Source organism: Labrus bergylta, chromosome 10, assembly GCF_963930695.1.
Source record: "Labrus bergylta chromosome 10, fLabBer1.1, whole genome shotgun sequence".
Classification (NCBI taxonomy): Eukaryota; Metazoa; Chordata; class Actinopteri; order Labriformes; family Labridae; genus Labrus; species Labrus bergylta.
In genome coordinates, this window is record NC_089204.1 from 5,147,926 (window position 1) to 5,173,010 (window position 25,085).

Below are 25,085 nucleotides of genomic sequence, written 5' to 3' on the forward strand. Positions count from 1 at the left end.
TATAAAACCATACACCTCTTATTACTCACATTTGTAGCAGACTTCATAATTCTACAGAGGGAACACACGTTTTTATTATTGTAATAATAACAGGACAGTAGTGAGGGGGTATGCAGTGCTCGTAACAAGTTTTTATTCAGTCTTACCTGGGGCAGGGTTTCGGTGGTAAAGAAGGCGAGTGTTTCGCTGGTGTCGGACACAATCTACAAGGCGAATATAAACTCAGGCTGAACCACAAACTAAAGTCCAAACTCTTAAACATGTTATATTTTCTGCACAACATGAACCAAAGTGACGACAGGTTCAAACTGACCTGTTTGTTGGACGACGTAACGAGCCATCCTGTGAGGATGAAGATATACAGTGAATTTAATGTATACATGTACCTTAAAAAATTCTAATAACTGCTGGGACATTAACAGCTTACCTGTTGGTCAGGGAAGATATGAGCACCTGCAAAATAACCAAAGACATAATTAGACCCTCCAAAACAAAGCACAAACGTTGCACCTGCATACGACTATTTAATGTTTTGAAAAACTGCTTTAGGCTGTCTCATATTGTCATGTTTTAAAGGTCACATATCCTCCTCCTTTTCAACCAGTTTAAATAAGTCTCAGAACTCCTCAAAACATTCCTCAAATTTCTTGTTCTAAATTCACTCCGATCCTGTATTTGATCATGCCTATAAAGCCCTCTATTTCAGCCCTGCTCAGAACAGGCTGTTTCTGTGTCTATACCTTTAAATATGTAAATGAGCTGTGTCTGACCACGCCCCCTATCTGGAAGGGCTTGGGTGGCTCTGGCTTTCTCACTCCATGTCCTATTGTTTACGGTGAGAAGGCAGACTCAGAGGGCAGAACAAACACCTAGCTGTGGGAGTGTCACCCACCTGGGGGAGGGGTTACTGCCCTTTGTGATGTCATGAAGGGAAAATCTCCAAACAGCCTGTTTGAGCACACATTTTCTGAAAAGTGGAGCAGGTAAAAGACGGAGAGGATGGACTCATTTTATAATTGGGGGGTTTGTTGAGAGGCTAGTGACATAAATTAGTGTTAGGAAACCATGGTGAAGAGTATTTTTCATAATATGTGACCTTTAATAAAGACAGACATGGTGCGCTGGCCTTAAAGCTGTTTATTTAAAACTAGAGACATCAGAAGTCTCTATTGTTTTCTGTGTTCGTCCACTCTTTGAACATGAAGACTATCACTTTGGTCAAGACTGAAACATCACATGGATTTGCATGAAGTGTTTGACATCCATGAACCCAAAAGAACACAACAGTGATGCATCTTTATGCAAATGAGACCATCAGTAAAGAACTATCATCACGTCAAAATGTTTTTGCTATTGTAAACTTCGCAAGTTAGCCAATGTTAGCATGCTAAAAGGCAAGACAAAGAGTGTTTAATAGGTCAACAGCATATTGATAGTAGTGGTATTTAGTTGAAATGTCTTTGTGCTCCTTCACAAAGCTGCAGATTGATGTTGAAGACAGTACAGCTGTTGTATCAAACACAGCGTTTGGGTGTTAGAAGTTGATATAGAAAGAGGTGCGTAGGATGAATAAGTGTTGAGGTTTACCAGCTAGCTTTGATGCATACAGCATGGATATCGATGTACTTACCAGGACTGGATTGACGAGTTGATAAAGGTGAAGGCATTACAGGGCGGTCCATCCCTGTCCTACTCCCACCCAGCAACACATGATCTGCAGAGACCATGAGGAATGGAGTTAACCTTGTGTCTTTGACAGATTAAAATAACTATTAAAGTTATGGTTTCTGGTATAGTGGGTCCTGGTACAAAAGCCCTAAGTCTATTTTCATTTTCATTCTGGCCTAAAAATAGCAGACATACATCCATACCTTTTAATTTACTACATTTCCTCGTAAATATTAATGAATTTCTGTTGTCTTCTTGAGATCTCGACTTATTTAGCTCGTTATCTCTGGATATCAATGCTGGTTTTCCTGTGATAACTAGTTTTAATTTCTGAAAGATCTGGAGATGAATCTGTTAACTTGAGAAAATCAGCTTTCTATCTTTGTTAAGATAACGGGAAATAAGTTGAGATGTGGAGAATGAAACAACACAAATGCACTCCTTTATCATGGAAAAACTGAGTTAAATAAAATGTACTTTTTGTTAAATATTGATTTTAGGGCTTTTGTATAGATGCCACTGTGTATAGAGAAAGAGATCAAGTGAGGGAGTGAGGAGTGACGTGCATGAAAGGAGCCACTGGTCAGACTTGAACCCGGGCTGCCTGCTTGGAGGTCTAAAACTTCCGTAAGTGGGGCAAGACTTGACCGCTTCTGTAAAAATAGACTTCTTCAATCTGCACTGATTAATACCTTTCCACAGACAGGTGAAAAAGTAATTGCATTTACATTTACCTTTATTATAACACATGCAGTATGTGGATGTATATCTTTATTCTTTTATGTTATCAACTTATTTGAATGAAAAAAAAAACATCTGTAGCCTCTGCTACATCTGCTGCAGAGCAGGCTAAAAGGTACAAGTCAGTCAGTGTGCATGCTGGTGGACTAATTATGTGCAGAAAACGTTTTGTTAAATCAAACAAGTTTTCATAATGTCACATATCAGAGAACATATAAACCTAGACTGTCGTTATATAGATTATGTAACTTTCATGTGCATCTTACTTGAAGGCGGATTTTCATCAGGTTCTACATAGTTGTCTTCATCGTTGCTGTCTGGATTGATGTAGTCTTCCTGCAGAACCACAAAGACAACATATGATTAAAAAATGGAGGTGGAAATATCCTTCAAGACAACGTCTGTCGCTGTCTTGAAGTTCCACACAGGCATCTAATACAGCAGCAGCGTTTATGCACAAGAGGGTGAGTATTTACATCATCACTCCCCCCAGGTGGGGGTTCAGGAGGCAGCTGTTTGGAGGCTTTGCTTGGGCGGAGTGGCTTCCTGGGCAGCCGCTCAGGTCGGTTACGGCTGTTGTCTGGAAAAGAGAAGCAGAAACATCAGTATTTGCAGAAGCAGCACTCTGCAGTCCTCTGTGGCCGAAGCCATGAAGTAATGCAACTTCAGCAGGAAGAGAGATGACTGCTGTTGAAGAAATAGAAACTGTATAAAAAGGAATCAGCTCATTTGAAACTTCAATGATCAGGAAATCTAAAGTGCAGATTCATAATTACTCATACCGAGATACTCGCCCCTCGGGAATGAAGCAGAGGGAGTTGTGGTGAATTCTTTGTGGCTGGGAGGAGGCTCGTAGCTGTCATCGTGCTGCTCACGAGGATCCTCGTACATGTCATTATCCTGGGTACAACACATGTTGAATGTATCACACACCCTTTTGTTGAAATTTGCTGTTGAGTTTGCTCATTTTTACCAACTTACATAATCAGAGTCAGACAGCTGGTCGTCACAATCCCTGTTATCGTCTGCTAAAAACACAGAAGAGAAAAGTGAGTGTGAGAGGGTTCAAAGATATGTTAAAGAAAATGTTTAAATGTTTGAGCCTCCAAAGAAATATGAAGCACACGCCAGGTGTCAGAGTCTCAGTTTCTAAATTAAGCAAAGAGGAACCAGTGGAGGGCGTCTCCTCACCTCTTCATCTGTTGAATAATCTCTCAACAAGTTAATTCATCCCTTTTGTTTGACACAATTAAAAAAAAAAAAAGATAACTCGATGAAGCAAAGCGTGTTTTGGTAAACAATACCTTTAATCATTTAAATGTGTTTTATTTAATTCCTTTTAAAGCAGTACAATGTCAAGAAATACTTTTTTTTCCCCTTTACAAATAACGAAAAGGTGCAGGAGGAAAAAAATGTAAGAACCAGCCTTTTGCACAAGGAAAAAGTAAATAGATAGATAAAAAGGTAAAAATATATATATATATTTTTTTTTCAGTGATGTACTGTGGCCAAAACACTTGCGTAAATACATTCACATTTCATAAGCCTTGTGTGAGTACAATCCACCACACGCTTAACATAGGAGAGAGAAACAAATCTTTCAGGTCAACTTTAAGAGTTGACCAATTCAATCCAATCAACTTCAACATAATTCTGCTGCCTCATACTGGGCAAATATTTTCTTCACATAAAGGGTTTTGAGTTGTTGAGTGTTTACACATCAATGTAGGGCTCTGTCTTGACAATTGCATTATTCTCCTCCATAAATTGAAACACATCTTTGTTTTATTGTTGTTGTAAAGAATTAACCTTGAAATGATATTATGTCCTGTGTTCTACCAGGCGGAGTGATATCTGTGAGCAGCTAGTGCTTATAACTTTACCTCATTGATTTATTAGAACGACTGTGAACATGTGGAAGTGGATATGTCATGAAAACGAAACACAGAAACATGAAACCTAAAGAAGTGATGGTAAAAAAAGACCACAGTGTTCTCTTTTCAGGATCAGCTGGAGCTGAAAGATGGCTTTATGAGAGGACTACCTCTAACATTTTCTCTGTGTTTCCCATCTTTTCTTGCTGGAACTTGTTTAAACCAAAAGAACTAAAAACTTTTATTCCCCAAAATTACTTTTCAAGGAACTAAAAAGTTCCTTCAAGCCCAATGTTGTGTACACAGCAACACAGCCTTCATTGTTTTTTACGACCCAGTAACTGAAAACATAGCAGCATAAACGCTCGATAAGACTTGGACGTCAGGCGTTCTGTTGTATGCTTTCATACGTAACTTCACTGATGTTTCAGATACCCTGAACAAAAGCAAAAATGCTGAACATTTGAGGCAGAATTACTTTTTAGGGATTGCTGATGTAAAATCTTGTAAATTAATTCGGACCAGGGATGTGTCCAGAAGTGTGACAATGGTTGGACTGGCCCCACCTTGAAATCTGATTGGCCATCACACAATCCTAAACCGTGATTGGCTGTTTCCCTTTTTGAGGCAGGACCTAAGTTCCAATTAAGTTTTATGCTGTGTTGTAACACATGTAGAAAAATCATTACTTTGCACATCTATTTCATAAGACAGAAGGAATGGGTCTATAAGAAATTTGCTTTCATACTATTGCATAATGCCAAACTTGCAATGAACTAACTCCCTGGAACTTCATTAAAGAGGACATATTATCCCCCTTTTCCACCTGTGTGGTCTAAATGAAACATCTGTGCTGTGCTTTGGTCAGAATATAACATGAATCAAACACCAGAGGAGGTTTGTGACCCTGTATAAACCAGCTCTGTCAGAACGCTCTGTTTTGGTGTGTGTGTCTCTTTAAATGTAATGAGCCCCCCCTGAGTTTTCCCCGTAGACATCACTCCTCTGTAGGGAGAATAAAAATGGCGGGCATGCGCAAAACCTTCGCTCTAGGCTCGGGGTGGAGTCCATGGGTGGAGATACCAGGGGAGGGGAGGGGATTTTTTTTTTTTTTTTTTTACCAGAATCCAACTTGTGACATCACAAGGAGAGCAAATTTGAAACAGAGCATTTTTCTCTGTGTTGTAAGACTTATGCAGACCACAAACAAAGGACTGGATGGGTTTATTTCACATTTTGTGGGTCGGTAGACACTCAGGTTACCCAAATATATGTTCAACAACACTGTACAAGTGGATTTTTCATAATATGTCCCCTTTAAAACTCTGGGCCCAGACGGTGGAAACACACTGAGTTCCTTCAAAGATCCCAACTTCCCTGGGAAAGTTCCTGCAGTTAAATCACGCTAAATAGTGATAATTATTTCCTGCCAAAGACTGTCATTTCTAGAAGATGAGCTAGATTCTGCTGAGTCAGGCTGAGATTCATCCACAGTGTAAATGTTAGAGTTGCCAGCATCGGCAGCTCGTGTATTGCATTAGACCAAATTGAAGAGATGTTTGCTCTGTCAGTAAAACCCGATTTTATTAAAATACCTTAAAGCACACTTCACTGCTGAGGGGATTGTATCATTTATCTGCTGTTCCACACATGCATGTATGATGATGAGTCAGTTCTTACCTCTGTAATCTCTCGCAGGTACTTTTGGAACTGGTTTGCTCTTCAGCCTGTCATACAGAGAAAGACACCGACATCAGCAGCTGCAGCTAGAGACTCAACAGTGATTTCATATTGACTGAGTTTCATTTAACTTTAAGGTAACCTCAGACCATAATCGTGGTTTGAAGCACAAACAGAACTTATAATAACACCAGAACAAAAGCTCATGGGGCAGCTTAAGTAAAAAAAAAAAAAGGAAAAGAAAAATGCTCTCCAAAATGGCACCGTGCTTACAAATGACCTCGGGCTTTGATGATTATAGAAACATGATTTACACAAATGTAGATCGGTGGTTTGGTGATTAGGTTCCTCATGTCTACAATCTTACAAACGAAATATGAAACTGATGTCTGGTGTGGTCAATGCAAAGGTTTCAAATCCTGTAAATTCTAGTCAACGTTTGACCAAAGAGATGTTCTTATTGTTTAATCTAAACTACGATCACCTGCAACACATTGGGTTTCATGATCCAACAGAAAGTTGTTCAACATAACATCTTGTTATATAAACTCTTATTTTTTACAAGATTATTTTGGGGCTTTTTCTGCCTTTATTTTAGTGACAGGGAAGTGGATAGAGTCAGGAATCAGGGACAAAGAGAGAGAGAGAGTATCTACATGTGGAAAGGGATCCACAGGTCGGACTCAAACTCAGGCACAACCTTCAATGCCTACAGCTGGTGCTGCTTGTCAACAGGCAAGGCAGGCAACTGTTTGGGGCTCCCGAGGGCTGAAGACTGTAAACTACAGCAGTGGCTCAAAATGTGCAAATTTTGCAATGACAGTGAAACTTCCCTGATTGGGGCCCCATCTGACAGCACCCACTCTTGTTGTCCTGCTTAATTAGTAAGTTTGTCAATGAAAACATTGAAGGAAAATTAAGAGGAATAATCTGTCAGGGAGTGATAAAGAAAAAGGAAGACCATCAGGACACTAGATGTAATAGTGGATGGAGGGGCCCCCAATTCATTTTTGCCTAGGGCGCCAACAGACTCTAGTACATCAGTGCCCCTCTTGTTATATAACTTCTACATAAAAATATCATGAATTCATGTTTCAGAGCTCGCTCTTTGTTTTATAATTAGCTTCAACTTCAGTCATCCAGTATCTGTCGAACCTGTAAGATCATAAAGTTGACTTTGCACAAGTTTGATGCAGGCCGGACAGGCCAGCTGTTTATCACGACAACGTCAGTCGTCTATACCTATCAGTTTATCAAAGTAACCATGTAATTATTTTTTTACTGCCACAGTGTGGGAATCTTCAGATCTTATAAGAGAAGGTTGTCATTTGAACTTCAAAGAAATAACTAAGAAAGGAAGAAAGAAAAAAGGTCTGGTGTGATATCTGCAACTTTGAAAATGTGAAAACATCTCCTTACCTTTAAAAAAAATAAATAGAGATTTTAATCTGTAAATCTGTAAAACGTTTACATGCCTATGCTATATTGATGTGCACACTGTCTGTCTTAATAAATGTGTGTAGTATGGATCCTCATGGCCTTTAAGGGGACTCATTTCATGAAAGGAAAGCGAGACAGAGGTGTGCCATCTGTTGACGTTATTTTTGGCTTGTGGGTCCGTCTTTTATTCCAACGGTTGTGAAAGAGGAATTGACGTTCTCCACTGATGCATGATGAATACCGCAGAGAGTTTTTAGACCAAACACCCCCTCAGAGATGTGTACCCATACCTAAAAAAACATGTGATGCTTTTTAGAGGTCTATTTATGGGATTTTTTGCATTCATTTAGAGATAAGTCAGTAGATAAAATCAGAAATCAGGGAGAGAGAGAGTTGGAAATGACTCGGTATAGAATCCATAGGTCGGGTTTGAACCCTGGCCGCCTGCTTTGAGGACTATAGCCTCCGTACATGACACTTGCATACTAACCAATAGGCTACCGGCGCTCCAACATGAGATTTTTTAAGAACTATTTCCTCTGTGTTTATTAGTAGTACTGACCTTCTCAGTTTGTTGAGCAAGCTGCCGTCATTTTTCTTGATGTCTTGAACGATCTTCTGGAGCTGCCTGCAAAACACAACAGACTTTTACGTTCACAAACAAAACTTAAGGTTCAGAAGATAAGATTCTCTTCTTTCATTTGTCTAGAAAGGTTTACTTAATACTGTTTCATTAATGTGACCACTGAAGCGTTGATTTCTACATTAAACATGTGCTTACAATTTAGTTTCTGCTGTGATGAGACAATTTAAGAGACAAAGTCTTTACCAAATGCAAGACTGAAAGAAGCTATGACGCTATGAGAAGCTATATCGATATTAAAAAGCATTAGACCAAAGTGTTAGCTTGCCTCCGGCCCCTTGGAGACAAACATCAAATAACAGATCTTCTTACCGAATCTTAGCTGTAGCTGGAGCAGCCAGTTTACCTAAAGTTTCCATATTCATGTTTAATCCAATAGTTTATATTTTTTTAGCCTCATTCCTCTTCAGTCTGTGCCGTGTGGTCGTTCACAGGAACATTAATGAAAACTGACTTTGGCTGAAAGTCTTCGTCTTGGTCATAGAGATGGAAGGGGGGTTTGGCCAGCCTCTGTAAGATACTCACTTCCCTTTTCCACTCCCTCAGAAACAGATTTGAGTGAGCGCACTGTGAACAAACCTCTTGCATAACATCTCACTTAAATTCCCCTTCCATTCAGATGCTGCCATTTCAACAGCTGCTTCAGTAGGAGGATTTTACAACATCACATGTCAACCAAGCTCACCCTGCCATGCCCCTTGATACAATATCACACTGCCTCTAACATCGTTACATCGTCTGCAAAGAGTTACACAAAATATGCTTCAAAGCCAGTCCTGTGAATAGAATAATCAATGTTGCTGATTTCAATAAGTCCTTCTTACCAGTTCAGGTATCTGTAAAACAATTCTGACCGGGTTGTAAAAATATATGTAGAAACTTGCCAAGGACAGATTTACAGATAGCCCATACTTTATAATAAATGTTAAATGGACTTGGGCTTGTAGAGCTTTTTCTCAAAGCACTTTTACACTGCAGGTCACCCCTTCACATCCACACACTGATGGCAGAGGCTGCTACGTAAAGTGTCCATCAGAAGTAACTAATCCCATTCACATTCATACGCCGCTGACAAAGCAGTGGGAGCACTTCAGGGTTAATTGTCTTGCCAAAGGACAGATTGGAAATGTTGCTGCAGGAGCTAGGGATTGATTTTATTAAACAAATCGTGACAGAGGAAACAATGGAAAGTATTCAATTCTGGCATTAGACCTGGAAATTGTATCCTCTAAAACAGTACTATTACTGAATTTTGCGCAAATATGATTCTGCTGGCGTCTTGAGCCCGTTGTAGCTACAACTTGGGGCGTAAGATGTATTTATTCTCTTTTTAGCTTCATCCGTCTCCGTCCTCCCCTCCGTCTCTTTGCCTCAGTCTTTGAATCAAACTGTATTGAGACGGGCTAACTGGCTAGTGCCGTAAAGCAGGATGCACATCTTGTAGGAGAACCACAGCAGGCTGCCATACTCACATATTGCTATAAGCGGGCGCCATACCCCCTGTTGAAAGTTGTTCTACTACTACATTGACTATGAAAAAGTCGCATGTCTTTGCTTTAAGTTATTGTTGCTTAAGTCAACGTTTCATAATGGATCTGTTGGAGTGAAATTCAGCCTAGTTAAAAAAATGAACTTTTGAAATCTACAATAACTAGCTAATAAAACATAAAAAGGTTTGCAGTATTGTTAGAAATGAATCATCATGGCCTCTTGAATGGTGGGAATAGAGTTGTAGATCTCTTTGACTAAAAGCGCAATAATTACTAATGTCAAAGGTTTGCTGGAATTCTGATCAGTAAAAAAGCAATTACTGATAGTATATAAAAACAATATATAAAAGTGCCATTTAAGAAATGTTCAAAGAGTTAGCAGTATTTTCTGACACAGTTTCACACTTACACAGTATCATAAGTCTGTCTATCACTGCTCCAACAGGAACCTGTACTTCATACATGTGTCATGGAAAGAACTGTGTTGTAATCCTGAGTGGCAGGATGATCCACTGCTTTGTGGGAGTGGTTGTGTGTGTATGTGTGTGTGTGTGTGTGTGTGTGTGTGTGTGTGTGTGTGTGTGTGTGTGTGTGTGTGTGTGTGTGTGTGTGTGTGTGTGTGTGTGTGTGTGGTTTTATTTGGTTAAATCATTGTCTGCTCTTAACCACAGCGGAGGAGGAGGAACCAGGAAGCTGTGTGAGGTGAGAGGCTTTGACAATGTAAAGAGTTTATGAGACCTTTTTTTTTAAGGAACCAACTGTGATTCATGATAAGATAGAAAGCCACTAGTCAGTTTTTTACTCAATGTTTGGTTTATTTCTGGCTATTGTTCTTTGCATCACAAAGGGCAGTAACCCCTCATCCAGGTGGGGGGCATTCCCACAGCTAGGTGTTTATTCTGCCCTCTGAGTCTGCCTTCTCACCGTAAACAATAGGACATGGAGTGAGAAAGCCCGAGACACCCAAGCCCTTCCAGTGGAGGGGGCGTGGTCAGACACAGCTCATTTACATATTTAAAGGTATAGACACAGAAACAGCCTGTTCTGAGCAGGGCTGAAATAGAGGGGTTTATAGGCATGATCAAATACAGGATCAGAGTGGATTTAGAACAAGACACTTCACACTTGTTTTGGGGAACTCTGAGACTTAAACTGGTTTAAACTGGTTGAAGAGGCGGATATGTGACCTTTAAGTAAAAATTGACATAACTGTGATTCCTTTGAGAAAAGTTAGACAAAAAGATTGGTGATCCCTTTTGGATCTTTCAACTTAAATTCACACACACACACGCACGCACGCGCACGCACGCACGCACACACACACACGCACACACACACACGCACACACACACACACACTCGTGGGTATACAAAACAGGAAATTACTCCAAAACAAGAACAACCACATGCAGTCTCATGTGCAGCTGCAGACAAAAACGCACACCCAATCCAGCTGCAGGTTAACACAAACACCGGAGTTATTCACACACACACACACACACACACACACACACACACACACACACACACACACACACACACACACACACACACACACACACACACACACACACTGGCAAATACAATCACTAATGTTATATTCTTTAAAGGTAGAGTCAGTTGCAATGTTCGTTGGGGCTTGTAAACACAACATTCATATTGGGCCCCGCCTCCTGGGCACATCGCCATCAGTGATGCACAACCACTGCCGCTGACAGCAGTTGTGAGATCACCCCCACCCAGCCCATCAACCACCTGGAGCATCATGTTTATATATATTCATTTGTTGTAATAGAAAAGCTTAAAATTTTGCAAGCTCGTACAAGCTAACCGCCAGTGTTTTGAACCTCCCTGTCCAAAGAAAGCAGACCAACTCTGCGCCGCTCTTCATCCCAGTCTGCTCCTTAAGAGCCTCAAAGCAGATGACAGCCAACCCACAGTTCACCCTTGTGGAATTAGGAATTATCCACTTTGAGTTTTGCCTGACTATGATTGTATTTTCCCTTTTTTGCAACTACGTCCATGTTTGCCATATTCCCCAGTCCAGTCGCTGAATTTTATCCACTCCCAAACTCAACTCTGTGCTCTTATTGTCTGGTGGGAAACAAACCAGCCCCCGGCCCAGAAATGTCCTGAATCAACCAAAATATCAAAACCAGACAGAGGACAGGGTCACTGCAGTCACCACCACACATGTATGGAGGCCCAGAAGTGAGGATTGAGCAGCTTTTCTTTTGTATAAATCTATATTTTATTTTGAAGGAAAATGCTACTGACTCCATCTTAAGTGTTTTTTTGAAGCCCATCAACCTCGGTGTCCTCTAACTTTGAATTCAGTGCTTGACAATAAAACTAAACAAAGTATTCTCTTTTAAAAAGCGAGATAAACACTGCACAGAATTGATGAAATGAAATAATCTGAGAAGAAAATAAGGTGTGGTATGAAGTGATTAAAATGCGACTCACGGTTGATGGATGAGGCTGAACTTGTTCATGTCACTGTTGGACAGGTTCTGTGAAAACAGCAGAGAAATAAGCTGTGAACTAACAGTGACAAGGTAAATAAAAGAAAGACAAAGGAGCTCACTGATCAGTGATTCTTTACAATAATACAATGTCTTAGGGATAGGTTGGGAAACAGACGGACCAAATCTGGAAATTGGAAGGGTGCCAGTTGACCTCCTGAGCACTGGAGCACCCCCCCCCCCCCACCAGCTCAGGAGCACCCCCATTCCCTGACGTCTCTCCATCAGTGCATGTCCATAGGATCCTGTGTGTGCATGTGTGTGTGTGTAGCATGTCCAATAACAGTATGTAAAATTACATTTTCCCTCGTAGGATTAATAAAGTATATCTTCTTCAAACTGTCATCTTCATGAACACAGGCTCTTAAGCACATCATTTCTAAAGACTGCAATAGGGCAACCCTCTTTTTATATATTTAATCAGAAACTTTCATTGAATTATTTTCTGACCTCACTGAATTGTCAGGTATATAAAAAAATAAAAAAATAATAAAAATATTGCTTGTGGATATTTTAAACATCGGACATAATCATCCAAATTGAAAATACAGACTTGGGTGTCACAATTTACTCTTGTTGAGTTTGTTTATCCCTTGTTGTTGTGATTTCCTGTTTAATTTTCAGAATTGTTTCTTTGTACTTCTCTGTTTCCTGTGTAGATTTTGTTGATTACCCAGAGTTTAGTTTTCAGTGTTTCCTGTTACACTTTGTAGTTTGGGTATCATGGCCCTTTTCCAAAATTCACAGTTCATAACGGAGTGCGGACTTTTCAGTAGACAGGAAAAAAATAAAATAAAACGAGCACGTATAAGGCCGGTTCAGGTAACGCACCTTTCTAATGTTAAGTTGTTAAATTGTTCACATGCAATGTGAAGTTTTGTTTTATTTTCTGAGCCAGTGTGCATATCACACCTGAGTTGGAGTGTCAATAACATGAGGCGGGATAATGACGCCACTTCCAACCTGAATGAATCAGATGAAGTATAGGAACAAATATCTGCCTACAGAACAGTAGATACTAACAGTATACAGCACGGAGAGAAGGGACTGTCTGCTGTCAGATTGGGTAGGTACTTTGCAATTTGGAAGCACCCCATGTTTATAGTGTTTCTTCACGCCTCTGTGTGTCTCCCTCCAGTTTGAATTGCCCTCATTGTCCTCACCTGTGTCTTGTTAGTCTCACCTGTGTTCAATTACCTGTCCCCCTCCCATTATTTAGCCCTGACCTTTGAGTCAGTAATAACACATTTTAATTCTTTATTTACAGCATATTAAACATGTTTAACAAATATCTTTAAAATCTACATTTTAACTGATCAACGTGACATGTTGAAAAGTGTTGTCCACTCATGTGGAGACATTGCAATGGTTGCCATAACAACACAAACACATTCATAGTCCTGCATTACTGGTGAGCTGACAGGAGATGGCAGCATCTCACTGAGAGCCTTTTATACAGCACAGTTTTGTTTTTTTCTTATGTGACCCCCCTGTGCTGCCTCAAACTACAACAAAGAAAGAGGAAAACTCTCTTTGTTAGTTCATACACGAGAGCTGCAGGGTCAGAAACCATTACATACATGCATATATTAACAACTTTTGGTGCTGAGACGCTGCAGTAAGTCCACGGAGAAGAAGCTCAGAAACAGCTTGAGGAAGGGAAATTCAAAAACAAATAATGCTCTCACATCTTGGGCGTAGCTGAAACTAATTTTTCTGTTGCATTAAATGTCTGCTTTGCAGGACGGCAATTGTGATTTGTAAATTAAAGGAAAGGATTACCATAAAATATGCAACAAATCCCGTTAAATTATGTATTCCTCTTCTCATTTGTTATTCATGGCTCCGGGTCATTTGTGGCATTGTCTCTTTGCTTTTTTACATATCTTATATCCAATGTAATGAAAATCCACAGAAGCAAGTGTTTGTGAAAGGATAGACTTTGTGTGGCATGTGTGAAGAAAAAGACAAACAGCTTGTGATGAGAGGTTAATATCGGAGGTATGAGTCTCATCTGTGTGCTTCATTTAGACATGAACGATGAATCAGTCGTCCCTGCAGAGTCTCCTGAAACAAGCGCAGTGATGAACTACAGGTTATACTTGTGAAGTTGTAGCTGTTTATGACACAGGTAGAGGTCTGATAAAGCGGCTCACATCACCTCGATGTGTGATTACGGGAGCCTCAGAGAGACAAAAATATGTATTTCCTCCAGGACGAGCACAGTGAGAGCCCTTTACGCTGAGCTCGTGGTTTGTAAATCAGACGATGTGATCACTTAATATGAAAGGCTTTACCTCCTTCAAAGACCTGAACCTTGGCCTCTCAGATACACACTGGATCATCCCACTGGCTTACAGACGAGGGGAGGGGGGAAACGCATAAAGTTGGTATAAAATCAGACTTAGCCTCTTGACATGGAATAAAATATCAAATAGTCCGCCCCTGTGGATACACACAGGCTCTGCTCCTACATTGAATTATTTATAGGAGTGTCTGTGTGCTTGTTCATCTGAGACACAACAGCTCTACACGCTGCTGCGTTTCTATTGTACTACGGAGCAGAGACCTCACTCAATCACAGCTCAGTGTTTTACACCCTTCTCCTAAGACACAGTTGCAAATGAGCATGTGTGAACTCTTCTGCTTTGTCTCCAGGGTTTGATCTTTTTAGGTTTGTATGTGTGAGGTTTGTCTGTGTGAGGAACATAAGGTTCACATGTATGAGTTTTACTGCAGCTGGAAGATATTTCATTCCTTTCCATTTGGCTTAGTATTAGTGAGACTATGAGACTACAATTAAGGTGCTCTGTGTGGCCATACAGGCACCCAAAGGCGCAGTATTTCACCCACATGGGAGTGTCTACTTATGGAGGAAGCAGTGCACGCTTTGGAGAGGTCAGTGATCCAAGGAAAGCTGTTTCTTCTTTCACCCAGGACCAAGAGCAACAGATGTGATCCCTCTCAAAACCAAAATACAACGCTATGAGGACAAGCTGATATCTTTTCAAAAATGCTAACCAGTGACCATTTCATGAAACAACAAAAGACATGTTTGGCTATGTTAAGGAAAGGAGGAAGTAGTGCATTCACATGAGATTTAAAAAAATAATAATTATCTCTGAAGTTAGAGTTACGAAGTTCTTCTATTTGAGGATCCAGTATTTTCAACAATTGCCTTATTGTCTTCACAAATCACAACATAGCCAGCCGGAATGTATTTTCAGTCATATTTACACGATCCCTCTTCCTTCCACTGAGCGGTGAGGTGTAAACATACAGAAATAGCTAATGCACAAATCATTGTGTGGATGGACGATGAGTTGTGGTTTTTACTCCAACAAACTCTGGACGCCCCTCACTTTGTCAGGTACACGTCAAACCCACAGGTGTTGCAGCGATGGAACGCAGAAAGGTTTACGGACCGATGCAGAGCTGGCGAAACACTGAAGCTTCAGTTCAAAGTGCAAGCACATTGACTCTAAGGAGGAGGGGGCGGGGGGAGACAGCGCTCTCTAATGTTTTGAATTTGGACTGCAGTACCCATTTTAAACAGTAGGTGTCAGAGTTACATACTGCTCCTTTAAAGGCTCTGAGTAGAGCTAACAAAGTTTTAAGGATGCATACATATTGAGCCTCTCTTTAGAATTCAGTCAGTGTGAAATCTCAGTTTCAGCCAAAATCGGGAACATAACGACCACTTTTCATTTCTGTTCTGTGTGACTGTATAGAGGACAGACAGCATGTGGAGGAGTTGACAGTGTTGTAAATGCTTTTCTTTCTTAAACAAGTTTCATTTCACAACAGAGAGAGAACGGCTTCACGGCTACATGTCCCCAAAGTTACCTTTTCAGAGCAGCTGTGCAGCAGCTGTCTCATGACGGTGACTAGGTGAGAGACTTTCCACATGTTCACAAATCTGCACTAAATGTTACAAAAACACAAGTGTGACACTAATCTTGGTTTTCACTAGACACTAAATGTTTCCTCTGTTTCCTGTGTTTTTTAAAAATGTGAGGCTACAGATGGACTGTGTAAGCACTTTGTCTCTTTTTGTACTTACTGTACATTCTTCTTTTTTAACATAATTTCATCACGTTTGATGCTAACTACAAAGTAACCACGTCATATGTACACGAGTGTATGCGCTGTCGTTCACTTTGACTGGCCTTTGTTTGTCGTGTCGGTGTCACTCACAGCAGTTGAAAGAGGCAGCGTGACACAGATAGAAGCTGACGGCTCTTTTGATCAGATACATATCTTTTTTAACCTGTCGACCTGTGGGAGCAAGCACGCCATCAAAAAGACTGAGATTACCTTTATCTACTGTGTGCTGACTGTCATTCATACCCAAGCTTTAACATACAGCTGCACATCTTTGAGACAGGATTACGTTTTTCTACGATAGAGCAGTCTCACTGGTGACCTACTAATGCTAATACAGACATCACAGCAGATGGTAGCCTAGTGGTTAGTGGGTGTGTCCACTGTACAGAGCCCTTCAAGTGGGCGGTACAGAGCCCTTCAAGTGTGAGTCATTTCCTGCATGTCATTCCCAACTCTGTCTCTCTCTCCCTAATATCTGACTCTATCCACCGTCCTTTCTCTAAATAAAGTCCCCAACCCCCAAAATAAAGCTTTATAAAAAAATACATGTATAGAAAAAATGGGAAATCTAAACGCTTGTACGCTTCTGTGACCCAGCGTCATGCAGATGGGTCGCTCAAGTTAAAATGTTTGATCTTAAACAGATTGTTGGCCTCACTTAAATACTGTTTATTGAGATTAGTAAATCATCATCAGATTATCGCTGATGGGAGCATACACCAAAACTGGCTGATTCATGATTGGTGACTAAAAACATACACAAATAGAAACCAGAACACTTCTCATACCAGAGTCTGCTCCAACATGGACAGATTTTTCCTCATGTAGAATCTGTAATTCGAGGCGAGCTCAGCTGTGATGCTCGGCTACATGTACTGCTGACAGTGCTGAGAGTGGACTCGATGTGGTGGGAGAGCCCTCTGCTGCACAAACTATATACGATATATAGAAGAAATTCAATATATCTGTGGTAGGTCCATAGCTACAGATTGTATCAGCTGATCAGCTCACTCGGACTTGGGGTTTGGCAGGATATATGGCAAATATCAGGAGTTTTTCAGGAGTTTTCTGCAAGTGTGAAAGCCCTATAACTGTAAACCAAATCTACCTACGGGTACAAATAAAGTGACCTTACCTTACTCTTATCACTGTTTGATGAAGAGCTGTTGAAGGTTTAATTTAAAGAGGATGAATTTGGAGCAGAGCTCTGTGATGTTTTATGAATACAGTTTAGATCTGGGTTGCGTACTTCCTTGAGTCTCTTTACATGATAACTTTATGACCTTTGCTCCATGTACTGTATAAACATCATATGAATATTCAAAGTGGGCCAAAGGCGAGGTTCAGCATGCAGCAGCACACTGGCTGGTCGACATTCAGAGCCCAGAGAAGAGGCCCTCTCTGCCCTCACACGCACGCCGGTTACTGATGAGTCAAGCAGAACTCATCATGAACTGTTATTCTTGTTTTTTTTCTGCTGCATGTCAGGCACAATGATCACAGGGAAGTCATGCTACTGCCTGAGAGAACAAACATTTAGGATCTCAGTTGTTTAATACATTCTCAGTAATGTCTCAACAGTTTTGGTACAGAGACACATTCAAATGGTCCCATTGTGTATTAAAAAATTCAACACGTTTCCAGACGTCTTTGTAGATTTTAAAATGATCAAATTGGTGGCAGATGGAGCAGCTATGAACAATCGGGGTGGTGTTGTATCCTCATACTCTGATTGACATTTTGGTTGCACAAGATGCATGTTCCAAAAAGCAGCTTGTTAATTAGTTTATTCTAAGATATTCCCATTTCTTTCTCAAAACACAAAGAGGCAGAATGTCTTCAGAAATGAAAAACAAAAGTTTTCCTTCATACTCGTCTTTCTCTTTCATTACTTATCAGACTAAAAAAAAAAAAAAAAAAAAATTATTCCAGGTGCATTGATCCTACTTTGTTATATGTTAGATATGTGTCAAAAAAAGATAATCAGCCTGTGGCCACACAGCCGATGCGTCCCTGAGCAAAACACAGCCCCAAGATGCATCCACTGCTTAATTGGAGGCGTTTGAATGGGATCAGTTACTTCTGATGGTCTCACTACATAGCAGCATCTACCATCAGTGTGTGAATGTGTAGGTGTGACCTGCGGTGTAAAAGCGCTTTGAGTAGTCAGAAGACTAGAAAAGAACTATACAAGCTCAAGTTTATTTACCTTTTTACCATTTGTTAAACATGTGAATGTACCCCAGTGAATTTCCCAGACATTGCTATTCAGTTTTTTGTTTCAGTAATGTTCCATCTTTGCATCAACTCAATCTGCTGCTCATGTTTTAAAATTATGATTCTGTCTTTCTTTAATTGAAGCCCTGGTTCATTTTTTCCTAATTTTAAAACCCTCCAGCTTCATTGCTAGTATGCAAGGACATATTTCCCCTCGGTGAGGAACCCTCCTCTGCCATGATCTTTTTGTTGTTGACGTTTCTGTAGCATGTAGGTTCTTTTAACAGGTTTGAGTTGCTATCCCTGACGCCCAACCGTCCACCATTTGTCAGTCCTCTCCCCTAAACTATTGTCTTCCAGGGAATGGATAAAAGTCTCGTACTGCATGAGGCCGGACAGGTTTTGGCACAAGCTGTCTTGGCACGTCAAGCCCAACCGACTCCAGCTATTGTGTAGTGAAAGCTGCAGCCAGAATCAAACTCATGCATCAATCTGCACAGAGCAGAGCAAACATCCAAGCTGATGATCTTTGCAAAGAGTTAGCATAAAAGAGTCTTGAGCATTTACAAGGATGTCTTTTTTGTTTCCCTTTATTTAAAAACACCACTCTGTCTGAAGCACACAAGTTACAGTCACAGCTGTTTGAAAATCCTCCTGCAACAGGAAGGGACATTTTACCAGCAGAGTTAAAAATAGAAGAAGAACAGGGGAGTAAAATGAGCAACAATTAGATGTCATGACTGAAGAGGGAAAGAGCGCCACCTACTGATACTGACTGCATCAACAGGAGATCAGAGTCACAACATTTATACCACTAATTCACACCTGAACGGTAAAAAGGTTTTAGAGCTGTAGAAGTGTTGAACAGTGAAGTAAATCTGAAGGACACAGCACAATGAAAGGACATTCTTCAGAAACGGATCTTCACCCTCTTTACCGTCACCATTGAACACGCTGTGGAGCTGCAGCACGGACTTATTGATCTACCGTCTCTTCAAAACGACGCATGTTTACATCACCCGACAACCACAGAGAAACAGAAATATTAAGATAGATTGCAGGTTTTGGACACTTGAGACCGAGACCCTATTAAAATCTCTAATAAACAACAGAGTCATTATTAGAACTACACTTCAGAGAAAACTACATTTATCTAGTGGAGAATCCTTCCCCATACACCGCAGCCATGGATCAAAACCTTCAATAGTAAGGACAGCTTGATGTATTTTCGATGTGGTGGGGCAGATATTGCCGCTGCTTGGGAAGTGAAGAGCAAGAAATTGTTCATCATTAAAGCATAAAGGATTGCTAATTAGCTAACCCTAGCTAATTAGTGTTACTTAAGGGTAGGATCAGGATCACTGTCAGCTGTCACTTTCAGTCAGTGTTCTGATCGTGCTACATAACGTAGGCTGGCAAGACACCGGACGATTTTCAAATCTTAACCCATTTTTAAAAAAACGAGGGAGACCACAGACATGAGGACAGTTTGAACACATTGTTTTACATTATAAACCTCTGAACTCCAACACTGGACGATTCAGCATGACCACACACCTGCAGTATGTAGTAACAAGTTCACAGTGGAGATTCCACAGGCACGAGATCTCACAGAAACTAACGTGATCAAAACATAACTCCAGAGAAAAAAAAAAAATATGGAGGACGATCAACGTTGTCAGCTGCGTTTTGCATGAGACATTATAATGGCACGCGTGTTTTTGCCTTAATACAATAAGCTGGTCTTCTTTTGCTATATTCCACTCGGCTTGGGGCTCACGTGTGTTTATGTTTGCGAGCTGTAAAGGTACGCAACATCTGTATGGTGATGCTCCATGGTCTGCTCGCTCTTATTGGCTATTGCGGGTATTTTGTCAGAGGCAGCCCGATCACGAATCCAAGATCTGGGAGGCTCCCACTCAATCAGGAGCAGTAAAATAATTGTAGTGACGCCACACACTTTAGGATTGTTTTGACGACTACTCGGTTGCAACATGCCTGAAATCAGGCGTCACAGCTGATCATTCAATCAATCGGGGCTAAAATCGTTGAGTGTGCTGCCGGCCTTAAAAAGAAGTAAATCTTTGCTGCACATGCAGGATTTGAACCTCCATCTCCTACATGAAAATCCTCTATGTATGTTAACCTACCCATCTCTACTGACTGCCTCTCTTAGCATACTTTCACAATGTGGATATTTTATCACCTCATTTCTGCAGCTCATCAAAACAACAATTAAGAGCACAGCATCCAGAAACTATTAATTCGATATATCTCCAGAGTCATATTGTGAGGAGTTTGACCTTGGACCAAGCGGAGGAAGTCGATGAGCTGGACGTGGGAACTGGTTATGGAGTCAGTTTCAGGTATCAGAACAACTCAAACTAAAACAGTGAGGTCTTCAGTTTTACTTTAGTGTTGAATTTAAGGGATCACTAAAGTCACAAGAATTCATCTTCTATGGACCTGTGGTAAATTTCACGGCCATACATTCAAAACATATTCATCAATCTCACTCTGAACCTCATGACCAGCACATGATGGCACTGAACAAAAAGTGGTGATGGAAATTAAGGAGATTTGTCCTCTGTGTATTATTAATATCAGTGCAGAATTTCACAGCAATCCAGGCAGCAGTTGTTGAGATTTTTCACTTTGGACCAAGTCTGTGGACTGACTGACGGACTCTGCCATGGATCCATGCCGCCAGCCAGGCAGAAAATCAAATACAGCAAACAACAGAAGTCCATATAACTCTGTGCAGAAATTGATAGTGTACGAGTGGGAATGTTTGCACGGCTCTGCTGCCTTAAAGCTTGCTCAATTGAAGGTGTGTGTAGCCAGGCATGATGAAATATTCCTGTTCAATACCAGCCTGGGTTTACCTGACCTTAATAGAGCCCAGGTGTGTCAGCTGGATCTGTATCCCGGGGATCTATCAGTCAACACACACACACAAACACACACATTGTATGTTTATGTATTTTTCAGTTGTGCACTGATAACTCGCACATCAAAGCGTCGGCTCTGAAACATTAATCATTTTGACTGATAAAAATCCGCAGTGAGCGTGTTTCAGGGGAAATATTTTCATGATTCAATATCCCCCCTGAAATGAATCAGCTCAGGGTCAGCGAAGAATGAAGAGAGGATAAGATTGTTGCTCTCATTTGTTAGTTTGGGAAGGTGTTCATAAGTGGCCACTTAAAGAGACGTCATGAATAAATCCTCCTACAAGCTTTTAATGGGTTAAAGGTATCACTGAGGTGTTATTAGGATCCTCAAAGTGATAAATATTAGGAAGTTATAAAGCCATGCTTCAGTTAATTCACTGCATAAAATCCTCTTTTCCCCACTTCTGACTGAAGCAGATTTAATGATACTTACTTAAACAAGGAGGGATCACAGCTTTATTAACACACACAGTCCTATTTCACAGAACTGACTCCCTCACAGACACACACACACACACACACACACACACACACGCACACCTAACCTGCACTCAGTGCAAAGAGAAAAAACTCAGAGGAGAAGTTGCAGCATATGTATGTACTCACTTCTATGAGGAAGCCCGCGATGACTAACTGCAGAGTGGGAACTCATATACAAATGTGTGAGTTTACATGTTTCCTTTTCTGTAAACTCTCCTCTGCTCTTCAACTGTGGAAATTCCACTAACGATTGTAGTAAAAAATGATTCAACTCATTCAAGAAAAAAAAAGGCCATGCATGCTGTTTTCAAACCTTTAGGTGTTTTTATCATGTACACATTTTTCACCTCAGCTGATGGCCTTGAAACATCAGACTGCATATACCAATGGACGGCATGCCTGAAGAGGATGAAGCCAGAACATCCCCACAATGGGCGCTGACATGTTGTGAGTCTGCGCAGTAATGATCAGATGGAAAAGCTGCTGTATTTGGTGTTATGCCGCTTCTGCTAACAAAAACACAGGTACAGTTTGCAGCAGAACAGAATCTTGTGTTGGTTTGAAGCATTCACTCATGGTTATGCAAATTCAACTTTGAGTGAGTGTTCATTACATTTCTCACTGTTTTTGCTGTACTCTGCGTATCTGTTGCTCACAGTGCTGCAGGAGCTGCATTCGTCAACAGAGCTGTCAGTCATGGCGTGATACTAAATATCATGAGCGAAACTGATTTCAGAAAAATCGATCTGACGTTCATTTAGATTCTATAGATTGACCCATGTCCTATCTGTGAACATAAGCAAGGTTGGGTTTATGACCTATATTGCCACTCTTAGGGGGAGCTCTAAATCATCTGGCTTCACTCCCAGGTAGCTGCTGCTCCGTCCATCTTATTATACAATTGCTTAAAACCAAGCAGCAACTTCTGTTGTTGAAAAATGAAGCTGATGCGGAAGTTCAAAATCCTGCAGTCTGTGGGGTGTCTGCTTGAGGCTGCCTGCAGAAGCACCGGAGTTCACGCTCGTATTGATTTGATGAAGGATTCATCACAATAAGGCGCATAGCTGACCTGATGGAGAGGCTTAAAACCTGCCTCAGCTCTACCTTTGAAAATAGACTGAGACAGGACTTCCAGCATGGCAACAGCAAAAGATAGGACTCCAAAGACCCCTGAAGTAACAGATGGGTGACATCACTCAGGCTTCATCCATTAATATCTACAGTCTATGCTTGAAACATGCTGTAATTGTTCAACATTAGGGCCAGTGTCCGCTAAGTTATTTTTGCCCCTGTAGCGACTATTTTCTTTACAAAACCCTGCGTTTACCAGCTGTTAGTGTGGCTGCACTCTTAGTTAAAAATACTTTATCTATTGGAAGTAACTTCTTTGTCTTATACCAAAATCAACAAGGGAGGAGTCTTCTGTTAACAACTTTGTCAAAACCTATGGAAGAGAACCTGCTCCTGTTTGCAGGGGTTCAGGATCCAGCTGTCTATTAGGACATTTTCACATTAGGCATGATTGTTTCGTACAACCCTCTTTTCCTACTTCCACATCTACCGCGCAGCTCAGATGGCGAAACGGGCCCCTGCTGTGCAGACAATGGGTTTTGAAGAGACAGGAGCAGTTTGGCATTTCATCATATAGTGGTCCACTTCCTTGTTTGAGCACGGTTGCATTCACATATCCCCAAAGACCGTACTCATGACACATGAATCATGCTTGAGACGACCTCTTTCAGCGGACTCGGGCATGATACCCGAGTACGGTATGTTTGTGTTGACACTGATCAAATGAACCTGACTTTGGGGTCAAGTGTTCTCAGATCCGGGTCGAGGACCCTAGTGTGAAACCAATCCTTGACCATGAAAACAAGTCCTTCAAAAACACTTGACTTTAAAAGTGACAAACGTTGCAAATGATTGGCAGCTGTTAAATTATTCTCCTGTTTAATACCATAATCTATTACTAATAATTACTTGGAAAGATTTGTGCATTTGGATGTAATAAGAACAACCACAAGCCCAGATATGATCCTGAACACATGACTACATTGAAGAGGCACAGCAGGAGTTGAAGGTAAAAGATGAAGGTAAAACAGGAAAAATGTGAAGGATTGACTCACCAGAAGTCTTCGTCCATTAATCCTCAGTCTGTTTACGACCGTGGCACAGTCTGGCATTTTGTTCTGAGGACAGTGAACACGGACTGATTTAATCTCCTGATATAGACATGGGTCGTCTAAATTGAAGTCTATATAACATCTTTTCTTTCATCTTACACCCGGATGGAGAATAATTCCAACATAAGACAACACACGATCCACTTTAACTATTGACCTTGTGCTGGAAATTTCTGTTAACAATGCAAAAGAAAGGATCATGAGTCAATCAATGTCTTTGTTTAGTTTAATTCTTCTTGCAAGTAGAAGGAACAAAGCTTCAGAGTGTCAATACAGTCTGAAGGAAAAGCTTGAAGTAATTACAAAAATGAGAAAATAGGTAATTGAGTTTTCCCTGCACTCACCTTGCACATGAAGAGGGCTACCTGCGCCTGGTCCCACCCCTCACACTCCTCTCTGGACGGCAGGTTCATTTTGTGTCTGTCCAGGGATCCTCTGAGCAGGAGTGAGCGTTTAGACGTACAGTAACAGACTGACCCGTCACACTCCGCTTCTCCTGCTCGCCAGACAGCTTCAGGAGGGAGAAGTGCACCCTGGGAGGTCCCCTCATTAAAACCTACATGTATCCTCCTTCATCTGTAGGTTATGTAGCAATGTATGACATTTTCCAAAACATCTAAACTTGTCCACCAAGATTTCACTGCCGGTATCCACAAAAGGGAAGCTGGGACTTCCTCAAAGTTGCTCTGTATGAAAGTGTTGTGAAATAAAAGTGTCATAATAGAGTGAGGCTTCATTTAAACCTCCCAAACATAGACAGGCTTCATTTACAGTCAGGCAGAGGGGATATTTTAGGTTCAAGATCGCTTCGACTCCAACAGGAGCTGAAAATGAAAGTCGTGTGTCAGATCAGCTTTGGGAAATGACACTGGGTTTTTTGTGGACTAGCAGTTCTGATAGAAGACCAAATGTCTGTGATCAGACATGCCAGTTAAAGAGAAATGTAAAAATATGATTAAAGACATCAACTAGAAGGGATCTGATTTTGCTTTTGCAGGCTGAGACATTTAGTGATGTTTTCTTAATAAAAAAAACAACAACTTATGTATGTATACGGCACTATGTGGAAAAAAGCAGTCTGGAG

The 25,085-nt window shown here is 40.8% G+C and overlaps 1 protein-coding gene across 6 annotated transcripts in view; it reads right to left on the bottom strand.

Moving 5' to 3' along the window:
• blnk (B cell linker) overlaps positions 1-24,635 on the bottom strand; it is a 31,607-nt gene extending 6,972 nt beyond the window's left edge. The window contains exons 1-14 of one of the 6 annotated variants that reach the window (XM_020653269.3): positions 24,346-24,635; positions 23,945-24,007; positions 12,002-12,048; positions 7,966-8,031; positions 5,964-6,010; positions 3,391-3,434; positions 3,192-3,309; positions 2,886-2,989; positions 2,676-2,745; positions 1,631-1,714; positions 428-453; positions 314-342; positions 147-203; positions 30-51 (exon numbers count right to left, since the gene is read on the bottom strand). In XM_020653269.3, coding sequence (XP_020508925.2) covers positions 30-51; positions 147-203; positions 314-342; positions 428-453; positions 1,631-1,714; positions 2,676-2,745; positions 2,886-2,989; positions 3,192-3,309; positions 3,391-3,434; positions 5,964-6,010; positions 7,966-8,031; positions 12,002-12,048; positions 23,945-24,007; positions 24,346-24,414 — 846 coding nt within the window. In that variant the 5' untranslated portion in view covers positions 24,415-24,635. Of the gene's footprint in view, positions 1-29; positions 52-146; positions 204-313; positions 343-427; positions 454-1,630; positions 1,715-2,675; positions 2,746-2,885; positions 2,990-3,191; positions 3,310-3,390; positions 3,438-5,963; positions 6,011-7,965; positions 8,032-8,358; positions 8,528-12,001; positions 12,049-23,944; positions 24,008-24,345 lie in introns of those variants that run through there. The other 5 variants (XM_020653268.3, XM_065959556.1, XM_020653273.2 and 2 more) reach the window with 5 other exon arrangements.
• Positions 24,636-25,085: the final 450 nt, after the last annotated feature.